Raw genomic sequence first — 22802 nt, forward strand, 5'->3', positions numbered from 1 at the left:
AAATAACTGAAAAGTGTATCCATTTTGACCATACAGTTGGGTACTTCAAAGGCATCGTAACACATGTAGCACGATTCACAGCCAGGAGAGAATGAGAAATAAACTTTGATAGTTGGATGTAGTCGTGAATCCAGACGACGTTTAGTAGATAGGACGAATAAGAGAACCAATCCAAAGTTGTTGGATTCATTAACATAAATGATTTCTTCACAGTCAAAAGTGTAAAAATTGACACAATGTTCTGGAAATTTAGCGAACCTTTTTTAAATATAATATTTTCATAACCTTACCAGTGAACATTCCAAAATGTATAATGAGTAAAATGAGCGCAAACGGACATTGGGAGATTTTCTAATCACAACAATAATTCCTATGTAGAGAATCAGTGATAACAACAAGAAAAAACATTGAACAGTGTATTCCAGAAGATGATTCATTTTCAAATATATCGAAAAATAATCAAAAGTGATATCAGAATTTTAAGAGACCATTGTATAGACCTAGACGAAATCCCACCCTCGCTTTTTAGGTACCATAAACTAGATCAATTTTGAGTTGCACGCAACATGGCGTAATCGAAATTCAAGAATAGAACAAAAATTCAGTTGTTTTGAATGTCTGTGATTTCGGTAATTATTTTGGAGAAGTCAAAGGATTTCCACTATCTCCAACAAAAACGTCCACTCGAAGCCGGACATTCAAACAAAGCATTATAATTGGAGGGCTGAAAATTTTCATATTGGTTTTCAAGTTTTGGGATTCATTGTAATGAATATACTCACCTAACCAAGAGGATATCGAATGAGAAGGCTGTCAGAGCGTTCCAGAATTCTGCTGTTTCTAAAGAAGATGGCTTGGATTTGTGGAAGTATATCTCCATTGAATGAACGAGAACATAGAAGATGCTCTGACAAAGAGCAGACGCTGTTAAGGATTGTTGAGTGTGTTTGTTTTCAGATCGAGTCCTTGACATGCAAACCATAGAAATCAGTGAGCATATCACGGCTACACAAATTGTTATCGATGAGATGATTACCGAGAATTGAGAGACGGTTATCTAAATTTTGAGAATTAAAATCAACCTAAAAACTCAATGATCTTACCCAATTGTAAGCCATCTTGGTCTCAGGAGTGAATCCACCTTGGAAAGGAACAAACTGACTTTCAGATAAGAAAACTGTCCAGACTCCGATAGAAGGAGTCAGAATGGAGAATATTACAACGTGAGGAATGATACATCTCTGGATCTAGAATGGTAGAAGGTTTTCAAAGTTTTTGGAAAATAAAGAACCGTCGTAAATGTCATTGGACATAGGACACTGTTCGCCCTGTTGATCATCATGAAGCAGAAAATAAAGCATTTTGAAAACTTGAGATATTGTTCGATGTATAAAAGAGATATCGATTGAGAAGGTTCTGGATACTGTCTCATAGCCCAAGGACACAAAGGTGGAATGTAGTTCATTATACGAATAGATCCAACATTTATGAAAATTATGAAAATACTCTGAAAAAATGTTTTGTACTGATTAACTATGCACTCTAATAGAGTTCCACCCCAGTATTTTACGCCCGAGCCATTTTTTCTCGGTTTCTGTCAAAGATATCAAAAAGTAGTCGACTGATAAAATTTTCATATTAATAACAGAAGTGTTTTGTCAGCTGACACTTTTTTGATATCTTTTGCAGGGAATGTGAAACATGGGTTCAAAGTTGAAAGTTAAGGGGTCTTCTATTTCTGGTTTTACGGTATTTGGAAAACTCACCAGGACAGAATCAATACAATAAAGTTTCAAAAACGCAAATTTCGAATACACAGCCCGTTTGCGAGTCAAAACTTTGAGAAGAGCAAAGTGGAAGAAGAGACCCAGCAGAAAGTATATTACTTGAATCCCATATTTGAGAATTTCGAGTTTTGCACTGAACCCTGGGTGGCATTTGAGCATGATTTGTCTAAAAACCAATAAAATCAGTGGAATAAGTAGTCAAGAAAATTTGTATTCTGAATGGAAAAAAAAAATCTTGTTGACGACTAGAGAAAAGCTAATAAGAAAAAAATGGGAAAGCAAAAAATAAGTAAGAAAATAGAATCCAACAACTTTGCTTGGAACACACAATTTTCGTTGAAGCCGTTGGAAGAAGAGAAGTGGAAAAGGAGACATCATATCCGTACACAATGGCTTCTTCGAGATCCCAGAATGAGCAGTTACACCTTTTGAGAATGTGTTTAATCAGGCGGAGATTGAATTGAAAATGTATACAAGTGACAGAATTTCTTATTTCGTTCTTGTTTTCTTTGTTGTTTCTGATTGGTAACAGATTATATTTCGATTCATATTGTTTTGTTTGTAGTCGGACTCCGACTAAAAATTTCTACTATTTGAACTGTCGCGCAGTGAGAAACCTAGCCTAAAATTACTTTTTTAATTGCATTAAAATGTGTAAAAAATATGTAGGCTCATATTGCAACTAAGAAAATTTTTAAAGGAAAACTTACAAAACCTTGAAAAATCGCTTCGAAAAGCGAAAAATCTCAGTTCTCGTCCATTTCTGAAAACTTCTGGCGGTTCTGGAATTGTTTTTGAATTTCCTCCAAAACTGAGAACTCCGAAAATTAGAAGGATTTTTTATTCGATGCCTGGGGGATTTTTAGACCTTTTTACTGTATATTACTGTAGAAAATGAGTTTCCTTTTGTAGTTTTTTTGCAAACGCATTCACAGTTTTGTCTGCATTTTGACGTGGATGTGTTCGAAGAGAAAAATACAGTAAGCCAAGGTACTTAGTTTTCCACAGTAATCTACAGTAATCTTCACACCGTTCCATCAAATTACAGACAAAAAACCGAAAATCGAGAAAGAATCTGTGAAAATAGATGAAAAAACTAAAAAGGTCTAAAATTTTTCCAAAAATCGAAGAAAATGATAACATTTTCTTTCGAAAATCGCAAAAACCTCTCTAATTTTTCCGAGTTTTGGAGAGGATTCAAAAACAATTCCAGAACCTTCCAGAAACTTCCATAAGCGATTCTTCGAGGGTTTGTAATTTTTTCCTTTAAAAGTTTTCTTTGTTGCTATATGAAGCCTCATTTTGCACATTTTGATTTATAAAAAAATCATATATTTATAAAAAAATCATAAAATATTTTTCATTTGATATTATGCTCTACTGATTTCACAATGATATTTTGCTCCTAGAAAACCCAAATGACATAAAAACCAAATACTTCAAGGAACGACTTTGACACGTAAAAGGGGCTGATATGGAAAACAATAACAAAAGCAGATTATAGTCTAGTAGGTACTTCTTTTCATAACTACCGTCACATTGACCAAATTGGCTTGTTTGACTCGTAAGCAGGGAATGAATTGAAAAAGAAGTGCAGTGGAGAAACGTATCCTTGCATTGAAAATAAGAAGAATGAGGGGATTAAGCCCCATGTCTATGACTCCTGAGAAATATCATGAGAATGAAAAATAAGAATTACGAAATTTTTCTTACCTATGATATTCATTGCAATTAGAGCAATCAGGCTTCCGTTTCCAACTTTTGGTACTATGTAAAAGAGAAATGAAGCAAGATATTGAATCAAGCAGACTAGAAGGTATTGAAATGCCTGAAATTTGAAAATAAATATGGAAAAAGTTATATAAAGGAACTAACCAATTTGACATCAAATGCTTGAAACTTTTTCGACTTTCCATTGCTATGCGTCTTTTTCCAGTAGATGTTGGCTATCATAACTCCATACATAATGCACATAAGAATGGGAAAACTTGTCCTGCGTAGAAGTTTACATCGATGAAGCTAAATCCAACTGGAATAAACAGGATAACTTGTTCTTGTGGCTTGTTTCTACTCACACCAAACATTACAACTAGAACAGTTGTATGTGTATCCTATGAACCAACGATTGAACCGTTTTATACATCCTCTAGATGTTGTATCGATTACAGTATAAATGGCTAGAATCCAAGGGAGGTATAAGGTGACCTGAAAACGTCAAAGTATATTTCTCATGTTTCAAAAGTATTTTACCATTTGAACGATTCTCAAACAATATCGCAAGAGATCAAATACAATACAAGTTCGATATATTGCAAATCCAAAATTGGCAAGAAGATATGCAGCGAAGCTCAGCGTGTTTGGAAGGGACATAATCATGAGAAAAGTGTCCTCTCTGGAAAAAAAAAAGATTCAGATCAGAATGATGATTCATTGTATATTTTTAGATACTTTTGTAATAATGAAATTTTGGTATTTTGTCTAAAGCTTACTGACTCATTGACCCTCATCAAAGATATTTACACCGCATTTATCTCATTTGCGACTTACTGTAGATATGGACAATAATTAAAAGAGCATGGTATTGAGACAAAGAAATTGACAATGGTATATATTGTTCCAGCGATGATCATACTCAAAACGAATTGAGTAAACGGTTGCTTTCGAAACGAGCTCCAACTGTGTGCTAACGCAACAATTACAGAACCATTGAGAATGATGGAAATTAATGAAAAAGTCAGGATACTTGATCCAATAATAATTCGGTTGGCGGGATCCACCCTTTTCGAAGTATTCATAAAACATACTGAAGCCGAGTCAGGAAGAGAAAACAATGAAGGGTCGGGTCCTGACATCTAAAATCAATATTCTGTATTGCTGTACGACTGTGGTATAATGGAACGAATTCTAGGAAAAAGAAAAACAAGTCGTATTAAATTTAACGGGAACGAAGCATGATTGTTCGGAAAATCTGGACAATTTAACAAATATTTAAACAAACAGTTCGAAAAGGTTTACAATATTTTATTATGAAAGGTAAAAAAAATTCTAATTGGAATATGATTTCAGAAAGTTTATAGAAAGAACCTCCAACATCTCTTTCAAGTGGAACATCCGAAAATAGTTTGCAAACTCTTTTTGAGTTCCACTTGATTTCGTTTCAAGATCATCGAAGTCATAAACTGATCAGGAGAGTAAGTTTCGAAAACAAATTTTTATACCAATTTTTTTAAAAATTAACAGATCAAATCTTTTACAATGAAAGCGAGTTAAAGTGTGTCTGGTGTGGAATAAAAAGTAAAGAGTGAAAACAATTCATGGAAAAATAGGTTACTTGGACCTAGATTTCAACAGAACGACTATGACTGAAATGAATATTGGGAAAAATAGAGAACGTTTTCTGACCCAAAAAATCTTCTATCGAATTATCCAAAAAAAGTACATGGCGGAATGCCATATATTTTCAATGAGGTTTAGGACAAAAACTCTTTCTAGCAAAGGAGACATTTCAAAAAATGAGAACGGACAATGAGATTTTTAGTTGACGAGATTGATCTGTAATGAGGTGTTCCTAGATCATTAGACAGACGTTTCTTGGGATTTTGGGGGATAAGTTTTCGAATAAAGACAAAAACAATCAACACATCTAAAAGTCAAAACATTTCAATTCAACTGGAATGTTGAAGGTTGACAAGTCAAATACAATGATCCGAGCACGTTGTCTGGGCGGCAGATCATAATTGACGACGTAACGAAATAAAGGACTTGTAATAAGTCCCCCCTTCGAATGCCAAACAAGCATCTGACTCATGACTGATGAATTTTTTATGTGGGTTGAGATTTGAAATAATGGGATTCGTTGATTCAAAACTCGAGGTTTATCTTTCAGAAGATTGTTGAAACAGTTTTAAAATCAAACGATTTCAGGAAAATCTTAAGAAAGAAGAGAGTTCTCGAAATGTTATGAATATGATTGCATTGTGCAATCAAGACATACACAATTCGGTGTGCATTCAAACATATTTTTTCATAGAGTCGGAGCACAATTGGTTCCTTTTCGATTTTCTTCCTGTTTTTTTCTGTCCCGTTCGGATAATTAATCATAATCACATTTATTGTCGTATTACGGCTTGCAAACTGATCAGAAGTGATTTCACCATACTTGAAAATAAGAGAAATGGGCGATATGGTTTTGTGTAGAATTTTCTGAAAAGGTTAAAAATTCGAACTTGTTGAAATATGAAATTTCGATCATATTCTTTTTCAGAAGAAGATCAAGGCGAACACAAGAGGGTGTTGGTATACTGTACTTCCTTTAATATAAGTCCACCCCTCAGCCGCCAACTTTGAGCTCAATTATCTCAAATCCTGTGGAAGATATTAGAAATTTGTTGACTGACGGCTCAACCGTTTTGAGTTTGGGGAAATAACAAACCTGGATGAGTTGAATCATCTGCATTGCAATTTGAAAGATATCAGTTAAATAATGCACGTCCGAGGATTCCTGACGCTGTATAGCGGCAAATGGTTAGATTGTGGTCGGAAGTTGGAAGTTGAAATACTACTCAGAGAATTTTTGACCTGGTAGCGTTGCAAAATGGCTAATAGCGGGTCATTTTGGCAAGGCGCGACATGCAATACGGTAGCTGGGAAGCGTATAGTAGCTGATGTCTGTCGCTATTAGCCGGTCGGAATCTTGTCATAAGTTTATCGGGGTTTGGTCGGATTTAATAGTGGCCCCCAACATAAAACCAGTTCCCGGCTACGGTACTCTCTATTTTCAGGATCTTGCGTTTTGGTTCATCGAATAGAGAGAGATCGAGTTCGAACGTTTAAAAAATGAGCTTAAGCCTTAATTTGTAGAAAACCTCATAAAGTTTATTGGTGTGGTCCATTTGATTTTTTGAATTTTGACAATAGTTTTTATCAAAATTCATAAATACTTTGGGTTTTTAAACAAATTTCTGATTCCGAGAAATCCCGAATTGAAACCATTTACACCTGCACTGAACTCCTTCTTCAGTTCGAGTTTCTTTTTTAGAATTTTGGCTTATTTCACGATTTTCAAGAAACCTCTATTCTTTTGTTTCCTTTTCTCATCTTGTTTCAGAATCCTGCTCACCGATGTTTTATTGCACTTTTAAGGATAGATTCATCCTTCCGTCCATCTCTCCTACGCATTCCTATCCCTCCAGCTTCCGCTTCCCATCCGCCCATATCTTTTCGAGTTTATAGCGCTCGGTTTTTGGAAGGCGAAAAGGGACCCGTCCTTCGTTTCGAAAAACCGGCGGGGTGGACCCGAAAAGTGACATACACGCTCGCAGAATTTCAATTGTCTTTTTCTTCTTCTTTTTCTTCTTTTCGTTCTCCTTCTGGTTGCTGTGAGAAGAGAAGAAGCACGGCTCTATGGAAAAAGAGCAGGGAAAATGGAAGACTTCCGTTTTTTGATAAATGTCCGTTCGTTCGTCAAAAAGTTTCTGGAAAAACTTTTTTTTGCACTCTTTTCCTTTGAGTTTTGACTTCTAAGTTTTGAGTTATAAGAAATGCAGGCCTTTTTTGTTCCAAAAAGTATGAATTCTTGATATTTTTCTTGATGGGGCTTACCAAAAGCTGTGCAACCAATTTCAATTTTTTATAGTCTGAGCTCTCTTATGTTAGACCTTCCAACTTATGGATATCCCCACAAATGACATCAAGTGTTGTTTGACCTTGCTTCTTCTTATCCTTCCAAATCAAATCCTTTTTCATGTCAATCAACCCTTCCAGCAGCACGCCTTCCTCTTCTTCTCACATTCTTGATCCCATTATTCTTAACGAGTCCCTTGAGTTACTGCTTTTCTTCTTCCTTCCTTCCGTCGTCTTTTTCAAGTCAACTAAAATTCCTTCAATGTTCGGAGTCAGTTAATCTGATAATCTTCTTCTTCTTCTTCTTCTTCTTCTTCTTTTTCTTCCTGACCGGCGCAAGAAGAAGTCGTGTGGTATCTAATGAAATATTGTTATTCCAACTGAATGCTCGTTCACTTCTTCTTTTCCCTCCCTATCCAGATCCCTCCCGAGACCACTTCATTATTTGTCGCCCACACGTCCATCTCGTCTCATTTTGCTTATTTTCTCCCTTGTCTTCGTCTATTCTTTTTTTCATTTTGACATCTTCTATCTCCTTGAGAGAGTCCTAATGTCAAAATATGTTTTTCGAATAACTCCCGGTTTTATCAGTTACTCAAAAGAAGATGTCTTCTTTTTTTTCTTACTCTGGAAATATAGATTCGAAAAAAAAACAAAAATACAAATCCCCCGACGGATCTATTTATATTTATTTAGAAGACTTATTTCGCCTCCGCCGTTGAGCTCGTATACATTTATTTTTTCTTACGAATCCAGATTTTTTCCCTTCAAGCGGAACTTTATGGGAACTTCCATGGGAACTGCTGACCGACACTCTTTGTGTAGGAATCAAAAGCATTCGATCATATAATCTGGTGTATTTGTATTATTCGTATTACTCAGTCTGTGACGGAAATCGAATACAAGAGATTTGAACTAACAATTGAGATATTAAAACACGCCCTATATTTCCAAAGACAGAAGTGTTTTTGAAAGTGTCTCTTTCTGGATTCCTTAAGGAAAATGCATCGGAAATGAGCATATTAAATTTCTTCTTCTTCTAGACTTGACTCTCTCATACGTAAACACCTGCTATAGCCAAATAACCGAAAAAGAGTGATAAGACAACAAATCGTTTTGTTGTTTTCTTACACTCATTTTTACTATTTTTTGCATCTCTCACAAACAGACCTCCTTTTTTTCTCTATTTTTTTCTCTTTCTGTTTTGCCCCGTCCTCTCTGTTTTGTTAATACTCAATTAACCAGAGTCTATTCTCCTTTCCTTTTTTGTTTCATTTTTTAGCTTTTTTCCCTATATAAATGGAATTGAGTTAATATATATTTTCTTCCAAATGCTCTCACCTCTGTATTTTGGCGCCCAAAACATCTTTCATCCGTTTTTCTATTTATAATTTATGGGAAAACGAAAAAAAAAGAAAAGCGACGAAAAACGTACGTTTTTCGTTTTGCAATGCAAAAAAAATCGAGCCTCATCTATCCCTATCGACGCTTCTCTTTCTTTTCCTTGCTCCTTCTTTTCTATTGCTTTTTATTTCCTTAATTAAAAACGTCCGACACATTTTTGCTGATCCCCTCCTCCCGCCCCTCTCATTTATACTTTTAGGACTCTGGTCAAGGGGTATGACATCGGTGGGGTCTTCTTCTGAACATGTCATCATCATTGTTCTATGGAAGTACCGTTTGAGTTTGTACCAATGGAAGCGAAGAGATGATGTCAAGATTATTGTCGTGGCGCCTCCACGGATGTTGGTGGATGAGACTAAGTGATTTTTAAAAGATTTTCTGGAATCTATTTTTGGAACAACTAATTATTAACCTGAAAATATTTCAGTGTGGATGTCTACTATCAAGTGGAACCTCCGATCCGTGACCACGACCACTGCCTGTTGATGCATAAAGTTCGCGAGCTCTGTTCAATTTTCTCGTCAAAGAACCCGAAATTAGTAGTTTTTGAAAGGTCCCTTCAACGTCCGATTGCACAAATCCGAAGGGATATGGAAGTGGATGGATTCAGACCGGAACAACTTTTGCATTTCGTTCATGCGGAAGAAGCAATTACAATGAGAAACGGATTAGCGGCAATCAGTCTGAGACAGTGCTCGTTGTCCGGAACACCACAACCTGATTCATGGGCTGAAGCAGTCAGGAATCAGGTATTGCATTCTTGAAATTATAGTCATCAAGAAAAATAAGATTTTAGATTGGCGGGTTCCCAGCAGTTGTTCGCCCTCTACGTCATCACTGTGCTCATTCCGTGGGATTCATTCGAAATGAAAACGAATTCAAGAATTGGTTCAGAGTCAGTTACAGAGTATGCTTCTAGCTCTACACTGTTCAGTTTAGTTTCAGCGAAACTCAAGTGTCCATCGCAACGAACATTATGTGGTACAAGAGTACGTAGATGATGGACATGAGTTCAATGCTGTCTGCTCTTCAGCTGATGGAATTCTTGGTATTAATGTTATTAGAGGGCCAACTAATACTAGTACAATTCAGGTTGTATTTCTGCAATCGAAACCCATCGTTCAGTTTTGGAGTGTATTCAAAACCAACAACCCTATGCTCTAGAGTATTTGTCTGCCAATCAGACAAGAGATATTTTCCCGGGGCTCGAATCGTTTTGTATTCAGGTATATATATAATTTTTACTCGGCTTTCCATAAACAACGATTTATTTAGGTGATCAAAAGCATATTTCCAACATCGTATCTTGGTTTGATCTTCATCCGGGGATATTATAAAGATCACAACGAGATATTCTTCCTTGGATTTGGCCTCGAGCCCGATAGTGAAACAGCTCGACTTCTTTATGCGCTTCCGCAGAGTAATCCATGGGAAGTCTTGGCGTTGACTGCCCAACTAGGACCACAACGAGAAGATGTGAGAGATTCCTTTGGAAGGAGAGACTATAGCTGTTTGGAAATTTCAGACATCTGCCATCGACAACAACTACCACTTGGTGATAAACTTTCCATCTGGTGAAGGCGTCTTGATACACCAGACTAATATTTTGAGAAGGTATCGCCCGTTTATCTAGAATTTCTTTTTTAACCAGCGTTTTGTTTACAGAGAAAGCTACATGCGAGTGTCTTGGAAAAGCGCCGAGAGTGCTGAAATGAAGGATAGTGATCACCTGGATGACAATGTCCTACAAGTGTTCCTTTGGAATTCAAACCGATCTCAACTTCTTGCCGATTGTATTGATATCATCAACTCTACTGACATCACTATTGACCGAAACGCGTTGAATGAGAGACATAGTTTGTGTCGGAAGAATGTGGCAAAGTTAACTGCAAAGGAGTTAGTCAGAAGCTGCACCACAACCGACTAATCGTGATTTTGAGATTCTTGCTCAATCTTTTGATAAAATGTGATTTCAAAATGAAAAGTGATCTCCGATCCGTAGTTTTAGTTTTTATTATTTATAAAAATAAAGCTTATAAAAATGCGATTTATTGCACATTGCACAAATAAAAATAAATTAAGCAAGTTAAAATTACTGAATGAGGGAGTGCAAAAATGCGAAGCAGGTGACATCGTCGTTTCCAGATTCACAGAATAGCTGGGTGTTAGCAAGGTATGAGAAGTCGTGTGCTGAGCAGATGACGTCGAAAAGCCCACCGATCTCCTCGGTAGCTGCTTTCTGGATCTTTCTCTTGGAAGTGGATGGATTGTCATCCACGTTGGATTCAATGATTCTGCGAAGACGGTCATCGTTACACTTATCGTTGAGTGGCGGTGCTTGACGTCGGACTGGTTGACGATAACCATCTGGAACGGATAATTTAAGATATTGGAAAAGGGTCCGGGCATCGCGTACTATTTGGTTCTGACTCGAATACTCTTTCGACCTTATTCTGAAGAACTGGTGGTGGTGGCTCATCCGTGACCTTCTCAACATTGTTTCTAGCTTCTTCTGGATTCTTTTGAACTTGTGCGGCGTTTTCGTTTATGATGGCTTCTGGGTTCTCTAGTTCAACATATCTGAAAACTCTGGAGCATTAGTAAACTACATTTTTCTAGTACAAACGTTTCACTTGGAAGAGTAGATGGACGAAGAGTGGTTGCATCCTGAACAGGAATCTGTTGTTGCTGTAGTGGCGGCGGTGGCGGCGGCGGTGGTGGAGGTGGTGGAGGTGGAGGTGGTGGAGCTTCCACAAATTGTGGGCCTTGATTATATTGGACGGGTGGTGGTGGTGGCTGATTTTGATTGTTGATTCCAACAAGAGTCTCTTGTCCATTGGTTGGTGGCGAAACCGCTGGTGGTAGGAGTGCGGGTCCTGAAGCACCCGGCGGTGATCCTGGTAGTGGAGACAAGGTGAATGGGGCGAAAGTCTGGAAAATAAAAAGATAGGAATTAAAAAGGGGAAATGAAATACTGGGAACTGTTGCGGAGCCATGGTGGGAAGAGGTTGAAGTCCACCGAACATGTTGCATGGGGGAGAAGCTGGGCATGGCGCTTGCGGAGGACAGTTGAAGTTTATTGGAGCCGGACATTGCACTGAAATAAATAAAAAATACTTATCCAAATATCACTTCATGAAGAAAGAAACTAAGCTACACATAATGCTTAAGAAAGAATATGTGTGCCTGTTTTACTATAAACTCTTAAATCTTTTCTCCCAAGATTAAAAAAAAACTCACTTCCAACTTGTCCATTCGGACAGTGGCACATCGGCGGTGACGCATTCACAGAAGACAGGAGAACGACGGCTAAAAGCCAACTTATCGTCATGCTGATATCTCGATAACTATGCCAACTAGCCACTTGATATACCCATTCTCTAACCCGACTGGTTACGAAACTACCAGTTTTATTGTTATCATATCGATACCGGTTTGTGGTGGCTTTGTATGTAACATCTTAGTGACAAAGTTGCTAATTTGTTTATTTATCGGCATAAAAGAAAGATAACGCAGGGGAAGAAAGATAGAGGATACTCGATTCAAGAAGGATGACCATGAGAAGGGTTTATCGGTTTAGTTTCGCCTCATCCTCTCCCTTTTCTCGCAGTTTTCCATTTAGTTGCTCTCTGATATTTGCAAAATCGGTGGTTTCTTGTTTGGATTCAGAATTTTCAGATGTTGGCTTGAAGGCAAGACAGGTGATGTCGTTCAGTGTGACTTCACAATAAGACTCTGCTTCCACGTAGTACGAAAAGTGTCCTCTAGCACAAATAACATCAAAATTTGCCCCAAAATCTCGGGCGGCTCGTTCTGATATGACCATTTTGGAAGTGCTCAAACTGGGAGTCATTGCCTGAACAAAGCATTTTTATAGACGGATTCCCATACATTCTACCTACATCTTGCATAATCTGTTGTAGCTCATCGTCGTTGCATTTCTCACTTAAAACCTCCACTTCTCGCGTTCTTGATAATTTTGAAATTTTCGAATTATGAGAGTGCAGTCTGACTCTATTTCTTGACACTTTTCTTTCGTTTTCTTGTTGATCAGCTGATGACGTGATATCGAGAGCTATCGGCGTTTGTTTTTCAGATGTCAGAGATGGAAAGGTGTCCACCTGAAAATGTTATCTTGATTTTCAGTATTTCAAATGGCAGACTACCGTTGGAGGCTCTGGAATAGGATTTGGAGGGTTCGGCAATGGGACGATAGCTGATAAAACAACAGGGATTGTGGATAAGAGAAAGAGGAATTCTGCAGCCATTTTGAGGAGCGAAATCTGACCTGAAACAGTTCGAACTTTGTTTGTTTTTATACCACCCCTGAGGAAACATTGAAAACACAACACATTAAAAAACAACAACCACACTTATATGTATTTTGCTAATCGCATTAGAAAATTGAATTTGGTGTGAACTTATTAAAAGAACTAGAAGCTTCAATTGACATTAGCAAAGTGTAAAAATGTATTGATGCTTCCGAAGAGCGAATTGAAAATTTTTGAAAGTTATTTAGATTGAAATGAAAAAAATGTGAAAAGCAAACAGCCAGTAGGTGGTAAAATACGATGAGATTGGATTTCAAAAGGAGCAAAAGCAACAGGATAAAGCAGTATGGGTTGAAAAAAGGAAATAAGAAGACGCCTTCTGGCAATTACCATAATTATTTATTCTGATGAATTTCCTCTTTTGAGCAAACACATCAAGAATTTTTAATAAAGCTCAGATTCCGCTAAAAAAATGAGGAATTTTTTTGGGATTACTAAACCAACCCCATTTGATTATTTTTTCTTCCCCGGGAAAGATGACCAAGATCAGTTTTTGCTCCTAAATATGAATATTTCAGATAGTCTCTCTTCTTATTCTTTTGTTCTCAAACGCCTCCTGACCTCGGAGAGTTGGAAAAAAGAGTCTAAATTCGGAAAGCTGAGAATTGAGATAGTGAGAAAGGAGTTGGTAATCATTTTGACGAAACCGGCACAAAAACAGGTGAAAATGAAAATGAGCCTGGAAAAAGATTGAAAATCTCAATCTCGCTGAAAAGCTATGATTTGTCGTATTTTTACAGAACACTTTCTGAAAATAAGCAGAGAAATTCAGAGAGAATGACACATTTTCTATTTGATGGGACACCAAAATTCAGAAGAAAGGCTGAAGTTATAAATTGGGGTTAACTGAATACAGTATGAAAAATCGGATATGTAAGGAAGTGAGACTTTTGAACTCGGAAGTCGGAATTCAGAAATCCCGACCACTCAGGAAAATATCTAATGAAACAGACTAAAAGAAAATTGGCACTTATCTAGCATTGATAGATGTAAACAATTACAGATTGGATTTCTATTCTGTTCCAAAAAAAGGACCTGTTCCTTGAAAATGAATGTATTTCTTTCCCGGACGGAAAATTCCAACCGTTTTTTAAAGGGGGACTCCGAAAAATTTTTTTATTGCCTTAAAATGTTTCAAAAATATGTATTTTCTTAACATTATTGCGAAAAAATTCAAAAAAAATCCTAAATCCCCGAAAAACGGCATTGAAAAAAAGTGAGAAACCTAGGCCACGGCATCATAGCCTTTCTTACATGGAAATTTTTCCGGATTTTTTCGGTGTTCATGTCCGGCAGGTAAAAAACGTGAAAAACCACTGTCGGCCACTTGAAAAAAACGGCTGTCAGGCGCCGTGGTCTAGGTTTCTCACTGCGCGGGAATTCAAATCCTCGTCCCTCCTAGCAACTTTTTTTTGAAAATTTTTCGCTTTTAACGGTATTTTTCGCTTTTAACGGTATTTTTCGCGGATTTCGGATTTTTTTCGAATTTTTTCGCTATAATAATGGGAAAATAGACAACTTTTCGAACATTTTAATGCAATAAAAATTTTTGGTCGGAGTCCCCCTTTAATCTCAGACAACTGCTGAAAATCCTCTTTAAGAAAGTTAGCTATGTTCTGATTGCTTAATATCAAGTATCTGTGGACATCAAAAAATGTCTACTTTTTTAAAGAAAAAAGAGGAACAAAAGTGTTTAAATACGACTTTGCATTTCAGTTTTCAGCGACAACTATGGCATATCGTGAGAATTGTTTTGTCTTGTGATATTTCTGATATATAAACATGGCTCCTCGCAGACGTCGTCATCGGCTGCTCCGGAAACAAAACGAGACCAGACAAGTTCCTGTAGCTTTTTTAAAAGTTCTTATTACTATTGTTGTGTTGTCTTTTTTAGTGTGCTTTGTATTTCATTTTTTCCCAAGCATTCCGGAAATGGAAACATGAGTGTCAGAATCCATTATATTCCCATTATGCAATAAGTGTGACTAATGCCATTTCGAGACCCAAAAGATACTATCGTCTTCGCTTTCTTCCTTCTCGAATTAATGTCCTCTGTTATCTTCATGTTCATCTAGATTTTCCTCTCCTTTTCTTCGTTCCCCTCGTCAGCTACTCGAAAATGGCATAATCTGCGAAATTTATGCGGGGAGGCGGGAAGAAGAGCGTCGTTCCTTCCTTGGGGCCACTCCAGGGACCTTAACTTGTGCTCTTGAATTAGTTCATGCGTATGAACTTTTCTTTTGCACTTCAAAATTCGTAGTATTAGGTTGGCGGGAAAGTCTTTGTCACTCTGTTTGTTTAATCACTGTTCTCGTATATGGAGGCTGTGTATGATATCGACTCTAGTGAATAACAAGGTGATAAGAACCTTCCATATAAACAAGTCCCCATTTCCTTCCCTGCTCCTCATCTGTAATTGAAACGATATGTTTGTTCCCACTGCTATTCACATCAGACATGTTTTGATTTACCTCTTCCTATCTCACACCACGATGAAGGATTCGGAAACTTTCTTGAAGAATGTGTACAACACACATGCCCCTCACTACAATACTATTCGCAATTGGTTCCATCGTTTCGAAAAAGATGACTTCTCGCTCGATGAAAAGGATCGCTCTGGGAGACCCCGTGAGTTGGATTTGGACAAGCTGAAGCACGCATTGCAATCGGATCCATTTCAATCTAGCCGTGAACTAGCTGTCACATTCGGAGTTCACCATAGCACAGTCCTTGAAGGTTTGAAGTCTCTTGGAATGAGAAAACTTTTTGGTCGATTCATACCTCATCACCTGACTCAAGCCAACCTTGACCGCCGAGTCGACGATTCGATTACTCTTCTCACTCTCCACGCGGGCGATCGATGGCTGGACCGGCTAATAACCGGAGATGAGAAGTGGGTCTTCTACGATAATCACCACAGGAAATCCCAGTGGGTTGGAGAAGGAGAGAGCCCACAGGATGTCCCCAAACCCGGCCTTCATCCGAAAAAAGTTATGCTCTCTGTGTGGTGGGGAGTGGACGGCCCCATCTACTGGGAACTTCTGCCCGAGGGCAAAACAATAACTGGAGACCTCTACACTACTCAACTACGAAACCTCAAGAAAGCAGTCGACCGTTCGGCCCTGAAAGACAAGAAAGTGTACTATCAACATGATAACGCTCGCCCACATGTTTCGAAACAAGTGAAGCAGGAGCTGATGGGATATGGATGGAATGTTCTCCCTCACCCCCCGTATTCTCCTGATCTTGCTCCTTCCGACTATTGGTTATTGGCGATATGACACGTGCCTTCGAAGGAAGAAGCTTCAATTCCCGTGGAGCGGTCGAAGCGGCACTCAAACAATACTTTGCCTCACGCCCGGCTGGATTCTACCGCAATGGAATCCATAAATTGAGGGAACGTTGGAGACATGTTGTTGATAATGATGGACAATATAATTAATTATTCGGTTATTTTTTCTTTGAGAAATAAACTATTGAAAAAGTGACAAAGACTTTCCCGCCAACCTAATACATAGAGAAAAGAAGATTATGTACTTTTCATATGTTTATTCTGTCATAGTTTTTGGGATGGAAGCTTCTGTACTTACTATGAAACCTGTAATAGAAGGGCCCTATCAGAAGTGTTTTATCAGTTGACACATTTTTTCTATATTTTGCATAGGAATTAAGATAATTGAGCTCAAACGTGACAGTGTAGGGGGCCCTTTCATTACAGGATTAATGTTAGTTTTGTCATAATTTTAAAAAAATACAGAAGGAATGTGCTCATCATATGCTGCTTTTTACAGATATCATACAACTGATGTATGAAACCGAACAATAATCAGATTCTAGACACATTTCAATTTCATCTTTCTCGCCTACTATAGATTTGTTCCTCTTATTCCTGACCCACAAAAAATTCAATCCTGCTATTCAATCACTTCTTCTTCTTTTTGTTTCATTTCCTGCCCTCTGATTCATTTCACAACTTGGTGGTTACATAACTGTCACAATTGCATTCAACTAGAACATACGTCATGGGGACACGATCCAACCAGTTCTCCTCTTTTTTTTGAATAGGAGAGAGACCTTTTCCAGTGTGGTGGTTGGTGTGGCCCCCATTGTTTTAAATAACAAGTAGATGAAACAGAAGACGTCAACGACGACGTCGACGGTGATTCTGCTTCTCTTTATCGTTTACTGAAATCTCGACAGGAAGGTCATCAATGCAAAAAAGCTTTTGCCTGTTTGCCATTCGACCTTTCATTTACGCTTTTTTCAAATTCCTTTTCTTTCTCTGGTAATCCGGCAGGTTTTTTGAACGATGGACAAAGTATTTCTTTGCTCAGTTCTCAATTAGTTCCGTCTTTCAGAAGACCCGCATCTGTTTTTCTATAATTTTTTTCCTGTTGAGTTCCTCCAAACTGTACTATCCTAGTTATTTTCGTAATCTGCCAGAATCCTCGCGAGATTCAAAGTTTTGCCGATAATCAGCCTAATGCAAAAAAAAATGGAGAGATTGGGGAATAAAGCGATGGAGGATGAGAGATTGAGACTGATAAAGAAGCCGAAACAGCCACCAGATGATTGTTTTCAGTTTCGCAATTGGAAGTGAAAGTGCGCGACAGGTTTACTGCATGAGGTACCTCTCTCTCTCCGATCTCGTGTAAATTTCTCTTGTTCGATGGCATCATGTACTCATTTCGTTTCTTTTTTCACTTCCCTTTTCGAGACCATTTCTTTTAATAGACGGGAATGTGGGAATTGTACATCACCATTATTTAGTATAAGTGAGAACAACAACTGTTTTTGGTTGTTGATCAGAATTCAATTGTTACGATTTCTGGAAAAAATGTATTCCTGGAAGTAGGTGTGGCTGAGTATCGTTTTTCTATAAAAAGTGTACTATCGTGGTTTGTTTTCCAAAGCAGTACTGTGAAATCAACAAAAGAAATACAAACAATAAGTTGTAGTGGATCACATCGATCATATGACCATAGTAATGTTTCAATTTTTCAAGTTCTTTGTTTTTTTCTATTGTTCATTAGGTATAGCTGGTAATTTTTGAAGGTATAGTTTTAGAAAATAAAGTATGGTTTTTTCCATTAAAGTTATTGTTTAACTCATAACTTATTATCAATTGAGATACGATTTTCAAAACTTCTGAAATCAGGTGAAACTCTTCAAAAATTGTTTAATTCAAACTTTTAAATTGTTTTTTTTATGTAGAAGTCTTTTCTTAGCGATGAAATACTGTACGAAAATAAAGTACCGTAAACACTCTAATAGTAGGTCACTCTATACCTGCACATTGAGCTCAATTATCTCAAATACAATGAGAGATGTCAAAAATCTGTCGACTGATAAAATGTTGGTGAGATTATGACAAACATTTTATTAGTTGACAGATTTTATTATCTTTTACAGAAACCGAGATGTATAGGCTTGAAGTTGACTGTTTGGGTGGCCTTCTATTAGAGTGTGTACGGCATTTATTTTTTTAATTGAAACTTGATTGAATAGCTGAAAATGCGTTCTATGACAAAACTTTTTTTTTTGCGATTTGCTTCAAATTTAAAAAAAATCAAAAAACTTAACAAACTATACTGATTTTTATTACTACTGCATTTTTCAGAAGTTCTCTGATATAACTTTCTTTTTTAAGTACCTTTTTCAATCAAAAAGGTGTTACTCAAATTTACTTTCAGTCCAGAAATCACAATACGGACATTTCAAAGTACTTTCTTCCACGTCTGAATTCACTTCCTTTTTTCACTTTTCTTTCCTAGTCTCTGTCTGAAAGTAATGTTGTTTTTGTCATCGAACAGTTCGTTCGTACGCGTCAGTCAGATCAGCAGTCGAATCGACGATTCAGCCAGAAATTTTCATAAATTCTACAGTCATGTGTGTGTTTGAGGAGTGTGTACATAGTTGGCGTGATCTTTCACTACTATTTGGGTTGCCAAATACGAAATACCACGGTTGAAGAGAACTGAGGAAACAGAGACACCTATACGGTTTTTTCAAATTTCAATTCATTTTTCGTATCCTCGTCCGTTTTCCCGTTATGCAAATCACTTGTGTTCTATCAGAGTGTGTTTATATTCCCAGGGTTCAAGAGGGAACCTACATAATATCATATATAATACGCATCCTTGTTCGCAAAGAAAAAGAGAGACCGCTAATTGAATCGAGAAAAAGGAAAACCGTTTTCGATGAGGTCTAATCACCTTTTTTCTGCGTTCGTGAAGTGACGAACTTCTTCTTTTTTCATCTTTTCTCTCCTTTGTCGGCGTTCAGATCATCGCTTTCTCGCTTCTCCTTCCTCTTTCTTGTCTTTTTTTTGTGTACTTTTTTCTGTCCGACTGTTTTGGATGATCACCCTTATCAATTGTCTCTGTTATGTTCAGAATTCATAAGAAACAAAAACAGAATTTTCATATCATTTTATTGGGAATTCAAATTTGTCGGAACTCTGTCTTTCCACCCACCTGTTTCCAGCTCCTAGACTTCCTCAATCATTTTTGTTCCTCGTATTTATCATACGTCTGTATTGTGAAACTTCATAATTTCTAAGTATGACCCGCCCACTCTGCAGTTTTTATTTCAGACAGAAATATATTCCTCATCAGAATTTGAACCCCCTCCATACCAATTACCGTAAACACTCTTATAGAAAATCCCGTCTACTTTGAGCCCGTATATCTCATTTCTTTTAAAATATATCAAAATGTGGTCTCGATTCAGTGGGCATTGCATTGACCTAAACCATTCCCATACAGTCTTCCACCTCATCAACTTCAACCTTCTGTTCCTCATCGTTTCCCCATTTTCCTCCCAATTCGATCACAAAACAATTGACATTGACAGCAGTAGGCTAGTAGTAGGCAAATGAAGAAAAAACGAAAATGAAAACCGTCCGCGGCGCCCAACCTAACAAAACACAAAAAAGTGCTGCAGCATACTTGGTTTTTCTTCTTTCTCCTTTCCGTTTTACCGCGTGTGCGCGCATCGCTTTGCGTCACCGTTTGACGGCAAGCTCCGCCCACTTTTTTCCGATAGTTGCACAGTACTAATCGGATCAAAAAGAGTACTGCAGCCTAAGATGAATAAAGAAGAACACGATGGCACAAACGTGTCAAATTGTAACCGGATATCACTATAACCGAAAAAAGTTCAATTTGAAAGAAAAAATCGGATCGTCTAGATCATTTACTTGAGTATATCAAGCTCTCAATTCAATAGGATACCGTAAGCGTTGTAATAGAAAGCCACCCAACACGCCAACTTTGATCGCACATATCTCATTTCCTGTCAAAGTTATGAGAAAATAGTCAACTGGCAAAATACTTTCAGTATTATTACAATCACCAGCAAGCAGGAGCGCCTTCGGCGCGATTCAATCTAGTTTTTTACTGGTTCGTAGCTTAGCTCTTCACTTTTTCTTGAAGGGTCACGTAAATCTATATTTATTTTTCAAGTTTTTCAAAAGTCCACAGCCTGACATGAGGACGGACAGACGCGTGTAGCGTTTTATATATAAGGAAGATTTTATCAGTTGACCACTTTTGGATATCTTTCTCAGGAAATGAGATATATGGACTCGAACTTGACAACGTTCTAACAGACTGACACCTCCTTACTTTTACTTTGAACTCGCTTGATTTCTTTCTGTAAACTTCTTTCTGTCTGCTTGTTTCTGTAAAAAAAACTGTTAACTAGTACAATGCTCCTGAATCTTTTTGTGACTTAAAATCCTCACATGAATCATTGAAAATCTGAAACCAATCAGAAACATTTTCAAAGGAAACATATTGCAGTTATTAGTGAGCAGTACATTTGTCGTCTACATAAGAGATTTTTCATTTTGTTGTTCTACTACAATTATGTTTATTTATCTTTTCTGTCCTCTCCCAACCGACACGAACACATTCTTCTTCTTCTCTTTATTGTTTCCTCCTCTTCTGACTCCTTTTTCTGGCCATCTGTATGTAATTATGAATCTGGCGCCGCCTGTCTCGTATCCTTTTTTCCTGAAAACCCTTTTCTCTCTTTTTGTCCGGAATCTACCTCTACCATTCTTTTAATTCTGTCACCTACGGAACCAAAAGATGAGTGGACTACAACACAAGCACTTATCACTTCCCGAAACATTTTTCGTTTTTCTCGCTCCAACCGAACATGCCAGTCCACCACCCCGACGCGGAGCCCGTCAAGATGCGCGCAATAGGTGCAAACAGCGGCTCACGCCCTTCCCCCGAGCAAAAGCTATTCATTTCAATTTGCCACAGAGATCTCATGAGAGCTCAGTGGGCAGATTTGGCACACCGAGATCTGATCTCTCTGTCTATCCATCCTGTTCGGTGATGCCTAACCCTGTATGGTCACCGGATCAGGATACGACTAGACTCTTTCATTCTTTGTGCTCTTTTTTTGAGTTCCTTGTGAGATCAATTGTTTAGTTTTCATGTGAAGAAGTCCTGATGATCGACAATTTCCTTATTGTTTTCACGAGATCCCTAGTATAACATCTAAAAAAATTCGGATGAATATACAATACCTAGAAACCTTCTTGAATTACGAATACCGTAAAGTAGACGGACCCCTTAACTGTTAGCTCTGAACCAATTGATATCGGTTTCTGTGAAAAGTTGTCAACTGATAAAATGTTTGTGATATTATGATAAACCCTTTTCTCAGTTGACCAATTTATTATATCTTCAACATGAACCGAGATAGGTTGGCTCAAAGTTAAAAGTTTCCTTCTATTACAGGTTTTACGGTAGCTTTTTCGCGGTATGAACTTATATATCTAAAACATTTTAACATCATAATACATTCAACAATATAAAAAAGAGCAAACACAAATGTGCTCTCTCTCTCCAACTTTTTGAAACAAAAAGCTCTTCCAACCTCGCTCTCAAACACCTACATCAAACTTTTTAAGCATGTGCATCTAGTGTTTGGGGGCCCACTCTGTCCCATTCCCCCAATGCCACCGGTTTGCCCTTCTCCCATAAAACTTCCATGCGAAGGATTTGCTCATTTCATCTATGCACAAGTATCCAATTGAGAAAGAACAAAACCTTCATATAAGGGTTTGGAGGGGGACCTCTCTTGTGTAATCCAATATTATTTGTTTTCAATATATTCAATGTACTGCCCTAATATATACCTTCAAGTCTCCTCTCTTTTGGTATTACGACGGTTCCCTCGGTTCCTAGAAAAATGATCAGAGGGTTAAGGTCAAACAGATTTGAATAAGTATTACCATACATTAAGAAAATGTAAACTGTGTTCCGGTCGTAAACATTTCAACTTGACGAATTCGTTTGTTTTTTTTCTCATTTGAGTCTTTCCTTCTTGAAGGTTTTTAAAAGTTTTACACAAAAAGGAACTTTCAGAAAAAAAGAATCTATATATCGGATGTCCTTAACCCAAAAAGTTTCATTGAATCTCGAAAAAATAGGAAGATAGTCCGGTGTCAATGCGTTCCGGTGGAGCGCCCTTTTCACAAAAAAATGACCGATGGCGGTGACCAAATCCGATAATAAACCGAAACCATCGGTGCGATGCCCCTTGCTTTAAACCCCGTCTATGATTCTTCGAAATCGCCTTTTCGTGCTTTCTTAAAAACTCGTTGTTCTTCTTTTTCTCTTTGATTTGGCTTCTC

General features: G+C 37.6%; 4 protein-coding genes across 4 annotated transcripts; 1 reads left to right on the plus strand and 3 right to left on the minus strand.

The window, feature by feature from the left end:
- Positions 1-633: 633 nt before the first annotated feature.
- On the minus strand, positions 634-4589 carry Cbr-srg-30 (the record flags this gene model as incomplete). The annotated part of the gene is made up of 12 exons (XM_002637268.1): positions 634-724; positions 783-1057; positions 1104-1247; positions 1292-1507; positions 2116-2363; positions 2498-2569; positions 3304-3450; positions 3501-3615; positions 3663-3806; positions 3870-3992; positions 4038-4179; positions 4531-4589. 12 exons carry the CDS (start codon positions 4587-4589, stop codon positions 634-636), a joined length of 1776 nt encoding a protein of 591 aa, XP_002637314.1.
- A 4440-nt stretch (positions 4590-9029) lies between these two features.
- CBG19004 lies at positions 9030-10740 on the plus strand (the record flags this gene model as incomplete). The annotated part of the gene is made up of 8 exons (XM_045237830.1): positions 9030-9172; positions 9241-9562; positions 9610-9708; positions 9759-9861; positions 9906-10039; positions 10089-10289; positions 10339-10427; positions 10479-10740. 8 exons carry the CDS (start codon positions 9030-9032, stop codon positions 10738-10740), a joined length of 1353 nt encoding a protein of 450 aa, XP_045096634.1.
- A 165-nt stretch (positions 10741-10905) lies between these two features.
- Cbr-grl-9 lies at positions 10906-12144 on the minus strand (the record flags this gene model as incomplete). The annotated part of the gene is made up of 5 exons (XM_002637270.1): positions 10906-11180; positions 11230-11393; positions 11440-11744; positions 11789-11910; positions 12054-12144. The coding sequence occupies 5 exons, from the start codon at positions 12142-12144 to the stop codon at positions 10906-10908; spliced, it is 957 nt and encodes a 318-aa protein (XP_002637316.1).
- Positions 12145-12381: 237 nt separating this feature from the next.
- Positions 12382-13081, minus strand: Cbr-grl-8 (the record flags this gene model as incomplete). Its single annotated transcript, XM_002637271.1, has 3 exons — positions 12382-12669; positions 12716-12934; positions 12980-13081. The coding sequence occupies 3 exons, from the start codon at positions 13079-13081 to the stop codon at positions 12382-12384; spliced, it is 609 nt and encodes a 202-aa protein (XP_002637317.1).
- Positions 13082-22802: the final 9721 nt, after the last annotated feature.

This window comes from Caenorhabditis briggsae (genome assembly GCF_000004555.2).
Source record: "Caenorhabditis briggsae complete genome, chrV, whole genome shotgun sequence".
Lineage (NCBI taxonomy): Eukaryota > Metazoa > Nematoda > Chromadorea > Rhabditida > Rhabditidae > Caenorhabditis > Caenorhabditis briggsae.